This window comes from Trichechus manatus, unplaced genomic scaffold (assembly GCF_000243295.1).
Source record: "Trichechus manatus latirostris isolate Lorelei unplaced genomic scaffold, TriManLat1.0 scaffold00024, whole genome shotgun sequence".
In the NCBI taxonomy this organism is placed as follows: domain Eukaryota; kingdom Metazoa; phylum Chordata; class Mammalia; order Sirenia; family Trichechidae; genus Trichechus; species Trichechus manatus.
Window position 1 is genome coordinate 20,116,845 of NW_004443960.1, and position 14,673 is coordinate 20,131,517.

Genomic DNA, 14,673 nt, shown 5'->3' on the forward strand with positions numbered 1-14,673 from the left:
GGATTTTTGTTTTCTTCATGTTCAGGCATAATCCATACTGAAGGCCATAGTCTTTTATCTTCATCAGTAAGTGCTTCAAGTTGTCTTCATTTTTGGCAAGCAAGGTTGTGTCATCTGCATATCACAGGTTGTTAGTGAGTCTTCCTCCAATCCTGACGCCACGTTCTTCTTCATATAGTCCGGCTTCTTGGATTACTTGTTCAGCAATCATCGAAACTCGGAATCAAAGAAGAAGGATCTGTAGTTGGAAAATACAACCCTGGTGATAGAAATGACACTGGAGATCACATGATAGAATTCTGCAAGACCAATGACTTATTCATTGGAAATTTTTTCAACAACACAATCAGTGACTATACACATGGACCTCACTGGATGGATTACACAGGAATCAAATTGACTACATCTGTGGAAAGAGACAATAGAGAAGCTCAGTATTTTCAGTCAAGATAAAGCCAGGGACCAACTGCAGAACAGACCATCAATTGCTCATGTGCGAGTTCAAATTGAAGCTGAAGAAAATTAAAGCAAGTTCACAAGAGCCAAAATACTACCTTGAATGCATCCTGCCTGAATTTAGAGACCATCTCAAGAATACATTTGATGCACTGAACACTAATGGCCAAAGACTAGAAGAGTTGTGGGATGACATTAAGGACATCATACATGAAGAAAGGAAAAGATCATTAAAAAGACAGGGAAGATAGAAAATACCAAAGTGGATGTCAGAAGAAACTCTGAAACTTGCTCTTAAGTGCAGAGTAGCTAAAGCAAATTGGAAGAAATGATGAAGTGAAAGTGCTGAACAGAAGATTTCGAAGGGCAGCTCGAGAATACAAGGTAAAGTATTATAATGAAATGTTCAAAGACTTGAAGTTAGAAAACCAAAAGGAAGGAACATGTTCAATATTTCTCAAGCTGAACAAACTGAAGAGAAAATTCAGGCCTCAAGTTACAATAAGGAAGACTGAAGAAGAATTGATGCCTTTGAATTATGGTGTTGGCAACAATATTGAATATACCATGAACTTCCAGAAGAACGAACAAATCTGTCTTGGAAGAAGTACAGCCAGAATGCTCCTTAGAAGGGAGGATGGTGAGACTTTGTCTCACATACTTTGGACATGTTATCAGGAGGAACCAGTCCCTGGAGAAGGACATCATGCTTGGTAAAGTAGAAGGTCAGTGGAAGAGAGGGAGACCCTCAACAAGGTGGATTGACACAGTGGCTGCAACAATGGGCTCAAGCATAGCAATGATTGTGAGGATGACGCAGGACTGGGCCATGTTTCATTCTGTTGTATATAGGGTCACTGTGAGTCAAAACCTACTCAATAGCACCTAACAACAACACCAACAAGAAGTTGCCATACTGAAGGATTCTAGGGGCAGAAAGTTGAATGATAGAGCAAACATCAAAAAAAAGATGGAAGGAATACACAGTCATGGTACCAAAAAGTATTGGTCGACGTTCCACCATTTCAGGAGGCAGCATGTGATCAAGAACCGATGGCACCAAAGGAAGAAGTTGAAACTGTGCTGAAGGCATTGGTGAAAAACAAACCTGTAGGAATTGATGGAATACCAATTGAGATGTTTCAGCAAACGGTTGCAACACTGGAAGCGCTTAGTCGTCTATGTCAGGAAATTTAGGAGACAGCTACCTAACCAACCTGCTGGAAGAGATCTATATTCATACCCATTCCAAAGAAAGGTGATCTGACAGAATGTGGAAATTATCAAACAATATCATTAGTGTCACATGGTAGCAAAAATTTGTTAAAGATAATTAAAAAACAGTTGCAACCGTGCATCCAGGAACTGTCAAAAATTCAAAAGAGGATGTGGAATATGAAATGAGGAATATCATTGTTGATGTCAGATGGATCTTGGCTGAAAGCAGAGAATACCAGAGAGATGTTTACCTGTATTTTATTGACTATGAAAAGGCATTCGACTGCGTGGATCATAACAAATTATGAGTAACATTGCCAAGAATAAGAATTCCAGAACATTTAATTATACTCATGTGGAACACCACTCCTGGAATAGGCTTTGCTTTTTCACAGCTCAGCCTGAAACCTCTTTCAACTGATGTCTCTTGTCTATTAAAATTATAGTCCTGGCTCCTTCAGGACCCTGTTTTTAAGTACCGTTCCTGGCTCTCTCCTGCATTCTGTGGGGCTCACTGCAGACCTTCACCAATGCATCTATTATTCTCTAATGTTCTTTGTTTCAGAGTCAGCCTTCCCAGCTACAAGGTTAAAGGCTGTGTGCAGTTCTACTTCCACTTCCCCTTCCCTTTGCTGGTTCAAAGTCAGCACTTGCTAAAACATCTGGCCATTTATGGACAAGATGTAGCTGTTCATTGCCACTGTCCTGGGTAATCAGAAGCTGGCTTTGTTGCTGAACAGGTTGTCAATGGTGACTTCACAACCCAGGGGATTTTTCCAAACCTCGCTCCCATGGTGCTCAACAAACCTAACATGTTTTTCATTGGCTGTAGGCATGGCGACCTGGGGTTTTTAAACAAAATGGCCATCTGGTGTTCCTCCAAGGAGGCACTGCCCTGGCAGGCACGAGGTGTATTGCAAAAGGTCAGGCTCTGTCATTGTCAAGACCCAGGCCTGTGTCGGCTCTCCCTGGCTGGATACTGCTCTGCCCAGGTCCCCCTGGGGGTAGTGGCAGGATCATTCAGGGACCCCTCTCAACAGAATATCAGGCAGCCAACCAAAGGATGTTTGTAGAGTTTATCAGAACATGGGAAAATGCCTTTGCTCTGAAGTTATATTTAAAAAGTGGAACATAGAGTACAATTCTAGCTATGTAAAACAGACACACACACAGAACAAAGCCTGGAAGGAAGTAAAGCAACATGCCAACAGATTGTCTTCGGGTGGGATCAGGAGCAAATCTGTTCATTTTCAACTTCTCTGTCATTCCTACGTTTTCTAGAATGAATGTATATATGAGTATATTTAATTTTTAACAAAGGGGGAAATTTTGTTTATTTATTAATTAATTTTTTTTGTGTGTGACTATACACAACAAAACATAGACTATTTCAACATTTTCTACAGGGACAATTTTGTGACATTGGTTACATTCTTCAAGTTGTGCCACCTTTCTCGACAACCTTTTCCAAACTATCTCCCAATCATTAATACAAACTCACTGCTCCGCCCAAGCTTCTGATCTGTCCTTTCAAGTTGCTGTTGTCATTTTGGTCACAGATAGATTATTCTCTAAAAGAGCATAATGCTTAATGCAGACATTCTTTTCTAAAGTGATGACTAAAGTGATGACTTCAGGGGATAGTTTCCATTCAAGGTTAAAAATTGCCTCCGGGTAATAATTTTGGGGGATCATCAGGCGTCATATGCATGTGAAAGCTGGACAATGAATAAGGGAGATCAAAGAATTGATGCCCTTGAATTATGGTGTTGGCGAAGAATATTCAATATACCATGGGCTGCCAGAAGAACAAACAAATCTGTCTTGGAAGAAGTACAGCCAGAAAGCTCCTTAGAAGCAAGGATGGTGAGACTTCATCTCACGCACTTTGGACATGTTATCAGTAGGGACCAGTCCCTGGAGAAGGACGTCATGCTTGGTAAAGTAGAGGGTCAGCAAAAAAGAGGAAGACCCTCAATGAGATGGATTGACACAGTGGCTATAACAATGGGCTCAAGCACAATAATGATTATGAGGATGGCTCAGGACCGGGCAGTTTTTCATTCTATGTAGGGCCACTATGCGTTGGCACCGACTTGATGGCACCTAACAACAGCAATATTAAGGTGTTAGCATGTATTTCAGACCTTTTGATATTTTCTTATAATTTACAGGTACAAATGAATAAATATGCACTTTTTCTTAAAATAACAGGATCATGCTGTGTATGCTGTTTGGCAACAAGGTTTCCCTCACCAAACAATATATCATGTATCCCTTTCCACATGGATCTAGGCCATCATTTTTAATGGCTCCATGGAAGCCCATGTATGTCTATACCACAGCTACTTTAAATGTTTCTTCTTGCAGGATATTTAGACAATTCCTCTTTTTGCCACTATTCACTACTCATTCTTATTCAGTGATGAAATTACTACTGTTGGCCCCTTCCCATCCAGGAGCTTGGCTGGGCTTCCCCCACTTTTGCCTTCTTCTTTTATTTGGTTCGGTTTAAGCCCTTTGCTGTTTTCCAGCAGGGGAAGGGTTGGGCTGACTTGGAGCTGTATTTCTTAAAGTCTGCAGAAGTGACAATGAGAACAAGCATATTTTATAACATCCGTTTGGACCTGGATTTAATGTTGGTGTTTCACAAAAGGAACCTCATTGAGCCATTGGATGCTTTCTTATGGAAGATCTAGAGTCCATGATTGCTGTGATAGTGGTAATAATAACAGTAACATGATGATGACGACAACGATAACATCCTATGTGCCAAAGAAATTGCAAACATATTACCTGCACCTCACTGCTGGCACAGTCCGGGAAATTGATTATGATTATTATTACTGCTATTTAATTATTTCTTTATTTGCGTTTACTTTGTACTCTCAGGCTTTGGAGAACCAGCCTTTCTGTTCTGTAGCCAGGGTTGTGTTTTCCTTTTTATGATACCCCAGGCCTCCTAGTCTATATAAGGTTAACTTACCTACTCAGCAACTGAGTTTTAGAGTCTTTGGAATTAGAGAATATTAAAGCTGGCAGGGCCTTAAGAATTATCTAAATCCTAGGAACCTTAGGGGGCAGTGAGTTCATGTTAATGAGGGAGGAACACCTCAGAAAAGGAAGGTGAGAATGGTGGTACAACCCAAGAATATAATTGATGTCACTGAATTGTACATGTAGAAACGGTTGAATTGGTGTATGTTTTCCTGTGTACGTTTGTAACAACAACAAAACAAATAAAATTTTTAAAAAAGAAAGAAGATAATGAGAAAAAAAACCAAAAACCAAACCCATTGCCGTCAAGTTGATTCCAACCCATAGCAACCCTATAGGACTGAGTAGAACTGCCCCATAGGCTTTCCAAGGAGTGCCTGGTGAATTCCAACTGCTGACCTTTTGGTTAGCAGCCGAACTCCTAACCACTATGCCACCAAGGTTTCCAAAATAATGAGAGAAAACAGAAAAAAAAGAATTATCTAAATCCGTGATTTTTTGTTTATTGCTTTTGATTTATACATAGAATACCTGAATACATTCTCATTGTGAAAAACGCAGACATTGTAGTCCCCTTGGTTGACCTCTTCTCTTCGTTTGCAGAGATAACCATTACATCAGTTTGGTGTAAATCACTGTTCAGACCTCTTTTTATCCATTTACATATAGATGCATTTATGCATTTACATATAAATATCTATAGGCACACATCCTTAGAAAATTCATCATATTGAGTTGTGGGTTTCCTCCACCAGTAAATGGAGTCTTGCTGTTTGTATTATTCTGCAACTTGCTGTTTCTTTTTTCCCCTGAACAATGTCTTAGAGATTGCCCACGTCAGCACCTTGTTCTTTTCAGTGGCTGCATACGAGTATACCAAGGGTATGTAATCACCCCCTGTGGGTGGATAGGTTGTTTGTAGTGCTTGACTCTATAAAATCAGTTGCTATCAATATCTATTGCGTCTCACGGTGGCTCCATATCAGAGGTGTGTGCCAGAGTAGAATGGTATTCCATAGGATTTTCAGCGGTTGGCTTTTGCTGTTTTGTTTAAATTTTGGTGAAAATATACAGTTATACACCATTTCAACATTTTCTACGTGTACAGCTCATTGACATTGATTACATTCTTCAAGTCATGCAAACATGTTCACTATCCTTCTCCAGATTGTTCCACCGACACTGACTTGGACACACTGCATCCTAAGCTTCTCATCTAACCTTTTGAGTTGCTGTTGTCATCACTAGCTGATTTTTCAGAAGCAGATTACCAGGTCTTTCTTCTGAGGTACCTCTGGGTAGACTCCAACCTCATATCTTTCTGTTAGCAGCCAAGCATGTTAACCTTTGTACTGCCCACTGACCATTCTTGAACCAGCTCACCTGGACACACAGGTATGGTTTCTCTAGAGCAGGTGATTGGAATGGCAGTGCAGGAGAAGGTTCATAGTCACTGCCAGATTGCTCTCAGAGGTGATGGTACCCGCTTCCACTCTCCTCATGCAGTGCCTGCTTCCCAGGCCTTCATCAACACCTGCTTTTCCCAGCCTTGTGGGAAAACCAGTGATTTTCAGCTCTGGCAGTGAGAACTGCTGCTTCAATGAGCCGCTGTTTCTGCCCCAGGCACCAACGGCCCAAAATTCTTCTTCACCCTCGTTAGTAAACGAGGAAATGGAGGTTCCTATAGCTAGTGAATGGTTGGCTGGAACCAGAGCCAAGAGCACGGAATCTTAGTACAGGACTTTTTTATTGTGCTTTACAAAAAAGTCAATTGCACTGCACCCATCTATTGACAATAAAGTGTGGCATGATTCTTTTCTGGGTTTGAAAAAAAGGTGTTAGGACCCTGTGGAATACCATGGCCTTTTTTGCTGAAATACTTTTTTCTTGACTGTTTTTTGCATTGATATCATGGCATCTAGGCAGGAGGTAATTTCTGTAAATAACTCTCATCAAATGGGGACATTGGTGGCATTGGCTTAGAGAGCAGCCAAGTTACCAGTTGAGTGAGACCCAGAGAGCCATGTGTCTTAGGCAGAGAACAGCAACAACAATAAAAACCACTTGCCATCCGACTCATGGTGACCCTATGTGTGACAGTAGAACTGTGCTCCATAGGGTTTTCAATGGCTTGTTTTTTGGAAGTAGATTGCCAGGCCTTTCTTCCGAGGTGCCTCTTTCAGTTAGCAGCTGAGTGCCTTAACCATTTGCACCACCCAGGGACTCAGGCAGAGAAAAATTTAAAAAACAATGCCGTCAAGTTGATTCTGACTCATAAAGACCCTTATAGGACAGGTTAGAACTGCCCTATATGGTTTCTGAGGCTGTAATCATTACGGAAGCAGACTGCCATATCTTTCTCCTGTAAAGCAGTTGGTGGGTTCAAATCGCCAGTCTTTCAGTTAGCAGCCAAGTGCTTAGCCACTGTGCAGCCAGGCCTTCTAGGCAGAGAACAGGGCCCCTATAATAAACACTCTCAGCAGGGTGCTGACTTCTCAAGGCACTCATTGCTGGTTCCCCCAAGGCATGATCAGAAGGCAGTCCTTGCCATACACAGCAGCTGGAACGTGAAAGGGATTTACAGAATTTTTTTAAAAGTAAAGGGATGGAAATTCGGAAAATATTTTAGTAACAATGATGTCTGCTGCAGGGTTATTTATAACAGGGAAACATTGGTGACAAGCTCAAAGTCTAATGGACGAACAGTGGGTGAATAGTTAAGTCAATAATGATAAATTGTTGGTGGATTGTTATGCAGCGTTTAAACAGGTTACAACTAACTTGTAAATTTATGATGTGATATTTTTGTTAAAACTTTAAGTGACTTGTTCACCGCTTCTTGGAATGTAAGTTAAGAGAACTTTTGTGGAGAACTCAACTATTTCCAGATTTTAAATGTGATCCAGCAATTTCACTTCCAAGAAATACTTATACAAATGCACAGAGCTTTAAATATGAGGATGTTTGCTTCAGCACTGTTTGTACTAGGAAATATTGGAGAGAATCCAAATATCCAGCAACTGAAGGCTAGAGAAATAAGGTACATTTATACAGTTATATATAATACAACCATGGGAAGAAAACAAAGTCAACCCTGCGGTCTGTATGTAGGATGTGGGAAAACATCCAAGATCCTGTGTGAAGTGGACAAAAATAAGCAGAACAGAAAGTATGGTACAGTTCATTGCTCTTGAACACGTACGTGTGTTAACAAATGCATCGGCCAAAACTTGCAAAATAGCTACATCAGCTGTCATCTGTGGTTTTGGGATGAAGGGGGTTAGGGAAGACTTCTACTTTCTAATTCAGAATTCTGTAGTACTTGCAGTTTTTACGATAAGCAGATCATACTTTTGGAATTAGAAAAAGATCATGATCACTAAATAAAGTTCGAAGTCCCATTGACCCATTCTCCTGAAAAGACATAAAATTATATTTACAACGTGATCTCAGTCCTATTTTTAAAAAAGCATATAAAAGATCTGGAAAAGAGCTAGACCAAAATTTTGATCCATTACCTGTCTGTCAGTTTGTCGGACGGTGGTGGTCTGCCTGTTGCTGTGATGATGGAAGCTATGTCACCAGTATTTCAAATACCAACAGGGTCACCCATGGTCGACAGGTTTCAGCGGTGCTTCCAGTCTAAGACAGATAGGAAGAAAGTCCTGGTGATATCTACTTCTGAAAATCAACCAGTGAAGACCTGTAGATTCCAACAGAATATTGTGTGATATAATCGTACTGGAAGATGAACCCCCTAGGTTGGAAGGCACTACAATAACCAAACAATGGACTCAGACATACCAACAATCATGAAGATGGTGCAGGACTGGGCAGTGTTTTGTTCTGTTGTCCGTTGTGCATGGGGTCGCCATGAGTTGACGACTCGGCGGCAACTAACAACAGCAGAGTGTTGATAGTAGTTGCTCTGGGTGGATGGCATCTGGCAGATTCAATTTTGTTTTGTCTTCTATATTTTTTTCAATAAGCATAAATTAGCTTCCACATTGGAAGAAAAAATAATGCTTCTGTTTTTTTCAGACTTTCCAGGGATTAGAAAGCTCCAGTGAGGGAGCCCTGGGCCTTGTGTATGTATCTCAGAAGCTCACCTCCTCTGAGCCTTTACTCCCCTGAGTGGGACTTGATAATGGAGCTCAAGCCTGGGGCGTGGGCATGGTGCAGCACTGTTTGGACCTGAGTCAGAGGGAATTGGGCTACCGCAGAGGCTGGCTGGGGTGGCCGCAGGATGCCAGAGAGGAGGGTGTCTGGAATTGCTGTTCCTCATGTTCCCTTCCATCTCAGAGCTGCTGTGGGCTTTGTCCACCACCTCATCCACTCCCTGTGGGTCAGGCCCCTGGCCTAGAAGGGCAATTTGGTCTCATGGATTCTGTGGAGGATGCAGGGTTCAGATTTTCCAGGAAGTAAGTGAAAACGGATTGCTTCCCAGTATGGGTGTAGGTGTGTGTTTGGAGAGGGCAGGGAGGATTCTACCTTGGGATCACAAAAGCAATGCGGTAGGTTTTTGTAACAGAAATGAAGTTATACCATAATACTCTTTAGGAGCTTGCTTTCTTTTCATAGTATGCCTTGGACATTTTTCCCAGCTAGTACCCACAAAGCCCTAGTTTTCAACAGGTTTTGGAAATTTTAGAGGGTGTTTTTGGTCATCACAGTGATGAAGGGCACTACTGGCATTTGGAGTCCCTGTGTAGCACAAATAGTTAAGCATTTGACTACTAGCCGAAAAATTGGTGGTTTGAACCCACACGGAAGACAGGCCTGGTGATCTGCTTCCAAAAAGTCACAGCCTTGAAAATCCTATGGAGCAGTTCTACTCTGCACACATGGTGTCACCATGAGTTGGAATCCACCCAACAGCAACTAACAACAACAAAAAACCAGCATTTAGTGGGTGGGGGCCAGGGATGCTATAAATCCAGAAGTGGGCAGGGCAGTTCTGCACAATGAATTTTCCTGCATCCCACAGGACCTTTGAATGTCTCATGGGAATCTACTCACAATTATCAAAGCCCATAGCTTGACACCATATTACCTGTGAAGGTGTGAGGTGCAGAAAGCAATTTAGCCTTTTGTTCTGGGTTCCTGAGAGCCGGACTACACCTGAGGCTAATGAATAAGGGCAGACCAGACCAAGAGGGAACACCCGGCTGAAAAAACCTCACCAGGCATGATGTAATCTATCATGGCCATGTGGTGAGGCTGATAATAACCCTAAGGACAGAGGCTTACCTGGGGACTTGATGCTGACTAAGCCTGACAAGGCATGTTGTATCATGGCCATGTGCTAAGGCTGATAAAAGCCCTGAGCCCTGAGGCTCAGATGGAGCTTCCTGGTTGGTAAGAGTGAACATCTGTTCTTGGGAGGGTTGTGTATCCCCTTGGGATATGGAAGCTCCATGCTGGGACTCCTCCTGGACCTTACCCTATGCATATCTTCATTTGTATACTTTTTTGTTATATTAAAGCTGTTATCGCAGGTATGGTGTTTCCCATGGCCTCTCTTGTGAGTTATTCTAGAGAATTATGGGACCCGAAGGAGTAGTGGGGGCCAGCTGGTCTGAAGTGGAAGGAGTCACGTGGACTCCCGAGCTTGCTTGCGGCCAATACCTGCTGACCCAGCCCTGGAAGACTGGGGATAAGAGAGAGAAGCGCTACATGGGCAGCTGGGGTTTGATCTACCAGGGAAGGGAAGCTGAGATTTCCATAGGACACAGCTGGTGTGTGGAGTGGGATTTGTTATCCACCATACAATTTGGCATCAGAAGTGGGTGACTATAATCTCGCTAGACTGGTTTGCACAATTGGCATAGTCAGCAGGATTTGCTACCGCAACCCTGACTTCACAAAAGGCAACATTCTTTTGCATGGTTTTAATACACTCTAAGTTTAGGAAGGTTATAAAAACCCATTGACCTGGAGTTGATTCCAACTCGTAGTGACCCTATAGGACAGAGTAGAACTGCCTCATAGGTTTCCAAGGCTGTAATCTTTACAGAAACAAACTGTCATATCTTTCTTCCATGGAGCAGCTAGTGGGTTTGAACCGCCAATCTTTTGGTTAGCAGCGGAGAGCTTAACCACTGCACCACGAGGGCTCCTAGGAAGGTTATGCCATCTATTCATTTCATTTAAGGCAGTAAAATGAGGTGTTATACAATATTTATTATAAAAAGGGAACATTGGATCTGATAGGGTCAACAATTTTGGAATGACTGCTTAGCATTTTAAATGAATATAATCAAAATGTATTTTACTAATCCCTATAGGTGGACATTTGGATTGAATTTGGTTTTGCACCATCACAGACAATAATGCTTCTTGTACATGTATGCACACGTATGTTTGTATTTCTATACGATAGAATCCTAGATGTAGAATTACTGGGTTAAAATAAAGGAATGCGTTGTTTTTTTTTTTTTTAGAACATTGTCAGATTTTTAGAAAAGATTTTTTTTGTTTTTTAGAAAAAACTTATACCCCCTCCCTCCCAGTGGTGTGTGAGCATGCCTTTTCCCCAGCACTTGCTATTAGCAGTCATTAAAGTGTTCTCCGGTCTAATGAGGGGGAGAGAGGAGGAGAAGGGTGGTGTCTTGTTTTCATTCTCAGTTCGTGGATAACAGGTGAAGTTGTGTGTTTTCCTCTGCGTGTTCTTCTTTGGTTGCATAGTTAAGATGTGTCAGGTGGGCTGTGCCCACTGGGAGAGTGAATCAGCTATTTGGGAAGTATTCTTGAAAGGATAATAAAAACTTCTTGCCGTTGAGTTGATTCAGACTCATAGTGACCCTATAGGACAGAATAGAGTTGCCTCAGGGTTTCCAAGGCTGTAAATCTTTATGGAAGCAGACTGCCACATCTTTCTCCCATGGAGCAGCTGGTGGGTTCGAACTGCTGACTGTTCGGTTAGCAGCCGAGCGTCTAACCAGCGCACCACCTGGGCTTCTTAAAAGGATAAGAGGGGAGTATTTCCGTCACTGATGTTGTCTGAAGGAGCCCTGGTGGCACAGTGGTTAAAGCAATCGGCTGCTAACCGAAAGTTTGGCTGTTTGAACCCACCAGCTGCTCTGCAGGAGAAAGATGTGGCCATCTACTTCCGTAAAGATTTACAGCCTTGGAAACCCTATAGGACAGTTGCACTCTGACCTATAGGGTCACTATGAGTTGGAATTGACTCGATGTCTGCCGCTTTGGTTTTTGGTTTTGGATGCTGCTTGCTTCCCCAGAGGTGGGAGACACCAGGGAAGTAGCAGGGTAGAGGAGGCTGGGCTGTACTGTCCCAGGGATCCTGGTCTGTACTGTCCCAGGGGTCCTGGTCTGAGCCTAATGTTCCCCTTTACCTCCTGCAGGAAGCCTGGAAGCATGCGATCGAGAAGGCCAAGCACATGCCCGACCCCTGGGCTGAGTTCCACCTCGAGGACATTGCCACAGAATGTGCGATACGTCACAGGTCAGCAGCTGGTCTGGGAGTTATATGGCACCAGACTGAGAAGTCTTTGGGGGCATGGGTTCTGCTGCTGCTTGCTTCTCTACCCTGCATTCTTGACTCAGTAGATGTTAGCTAATCTGTCAGGCCTAGTTACCTTTGGGGGCCAGGAGAAAGGAATAATAAAAGCAATAATAGCAGGCAATATTTGAGTGTTTATGCATGCTTAAAGCACTGTGTGGTGCAAATGGCAGAGGGAGGGAAGAGTGTTTTCAGCAAGTTTCAGGAAGAAAATAAAAAACATCAATAAAACCACAAAATACTACCACTAACATAATGACACCGATGATGATGATGATGATGATGATGATAGTCCTTATTTTTGATTGACTGATAACCAAAAGGTTAGAGGTTCAATTCTACCCAGAGGCACTTGGAAGAAAGGCCTGGTGATCTACTTCCGAAAAATCAGCCATTGAAAATCCTATGGAGCACAACTCTACTCTGACATACGTGGGTTGCTATGAGTTGGAGTCGACTTGACGGCAACTGGTTAAAGCACTGTGCCTTAAATTATTTCATTTAACCCTTATACTGGCTCTATAAGGTATGTATTAGACAGGCTAGACTGAGCTATGCTGCAGTAACAACTACTCCAGGGGCTTAATCCACAAAGCTATATCTCTCACTCATATGAGATTGGGTGAGAGTTGGGCAGCTCTTCAGGGCAGCTCCGGGAAAGAGAGAGCATAGAGGTAGCACACCAGCTTTTAAATGCCTTGGCCCAGAAGATAACGTCACTTTTACACACTTTTCATTGGCTAGATCTAGTCACATGGAACCACCTAATTATCGGGGGATGAGAAGTCTTCCCTTCCCATGTACCTAGGAAAGAGAAGTAGATATGGGTAAGGAGACAGGCCCAGAGAGGTTAAGTAACTTGATTAAGGACATAGAAGTAGTTGGTAGTGGAGCCTGGGGTTCACACCCAGGAGGGCTGGCTCCAAGGGCTGGGGCTTTAGCTACTTCCCTCTGATCAGCTGTGGCCCTGTGCAGGTCACCCTTGCCCAGTGCGTAACTCTTTGTTTTAATTTCCCCATCAATTTGAATTTATTTTTCTTTCATTTTTATTATCTATTGTAGTTAATCCAACAAAAAATCATTGCATTTAAAATATAATTTCAGAAGTGTTACTTTGTAATTTAGTATGTCGTGATTTTTTTCATTAACTAGCCGTTTATGCTGTCTTATAGAGCACATAACCCTACCGAATGTTTATCCCCTAAAAGTATACTGAAATGGAGTATTTTTTTATTGTTAATTTTTTTTCTTGTGCTTTAGATGAAGGTTTACAGAGCAAATTAGTTTTTCATTAAACAATACACATATTGTTTTGTAACGTTGGTTACCAACCCCACGACGTGTCAACGCTCTCCCCTTCTGGATCTTGGGTTCCCCGTTACCAGCTTTCCTGTCCCGTCTGCCTTCTTGTCCTTGCCCCTGGGCTGGTGTGCCCATTTAGTCTTGTTTTGTTTTATGGGCCTGTCTAATCTTTGGCTGAAGGGTGAGCCTCAGGAGTGACTTCAGTACTGAGGTAAAAGCGTTTCTGGGGGCCATACTCTTGGGGTTTCTCCGGTCTCTGTCAGATCAGTAAGTCTGGTCTTTTTTTTGTGAGTTAGAATTTTGTTCTATATTTTTCTCCAGCTCTGTCTGGGACCCTCTATTATGATCCCTGCAGAGTGTAGCTCTCGGTCTTTGGGACATCGGCAGCCCCAGGGGTACGTATCACTCAGCACAGTGCCACAGTACATTGAAATTTTGTTCTGAGCTGAGTATAATAAGAACCTTAGAGAAGTAGGGGACATGGTCCCCTTCCTGTTAACCTCGGCTCAAGGTCACTAATCAGCTTAAAAAAAGAAAAATACCAGTTGCCTTTGAATCGGTCTAGACTCATGGTGACACCCTATGTATCAGAACTGTGCTCCATTGGGTTTTCAATGGCAAATTTTTTAGAAGTAGAGTGCCAGCCCCTCCCACCAGCAGCTAGAACTGGGTTAAAACTGGTTGATGGCTTTACTCACAGCCAGTTTCTACCCCACACTGGGTTGAGGGGCAGGGTATGTGGTATATGATCTTTGCTTCCCACCCAGAGCTGAATTACCCAATAACCAAGGTTTGCACAGGTCCAATTGTGCCTTCCCACCAGTCTGCAGTGCACCATTTCACCTGTCCTCCGCAGCATCAGAAATGTGGTAAAGAGAAGAAAACATTGATGGTTACGAGGGTGGGGAGGGAGGATGAGGGTTATTCGCTAACTAGATAGTAGATAAAAATTATCTCAGGTGAAGGGAAGGACCGCACACACTACAGAGGAAGTCAGCACAACTGGACTAAACCAAAGCTAAGAAGTTTCCTGAATACAGTCAAACAGTTTAAGGGACAGAGTAGCAGGGGTGGGGATCTGGGGACTATGCTTTCAGGGGACATCTAGGTCAATTGGCATAACAAAGCTTATTAAGAAAATGTTCTGCATCCTACTTTGGTGAGTGGCGTCTGGGGTC

At 42.7% G+C, this 14,673-nt stretch overlaps 1 protein-coding gene across 1 annotated transcript in view; it reads left to right on the plus strand.

Moving 5' to 3' along the window:
* The window catches only part of EEF2K (eukaryotic elongation factor 2 kinase), a 71,272-nt gene that overhangs the window by 20,875 nt on the left and 35,724 nt on the right, over positions 1-14,673 (plus strand). The window contains exon 3 of the mRNA XM_004373322.2: positions 12,036-12,136. Coding sequence (XP_004373379.1) covers positions 12,036-12,136 — 101 coding nt within the window. The remainder of the gene's footprint in view (positions 1-12,035; positions 12,137-14,673) is intronic.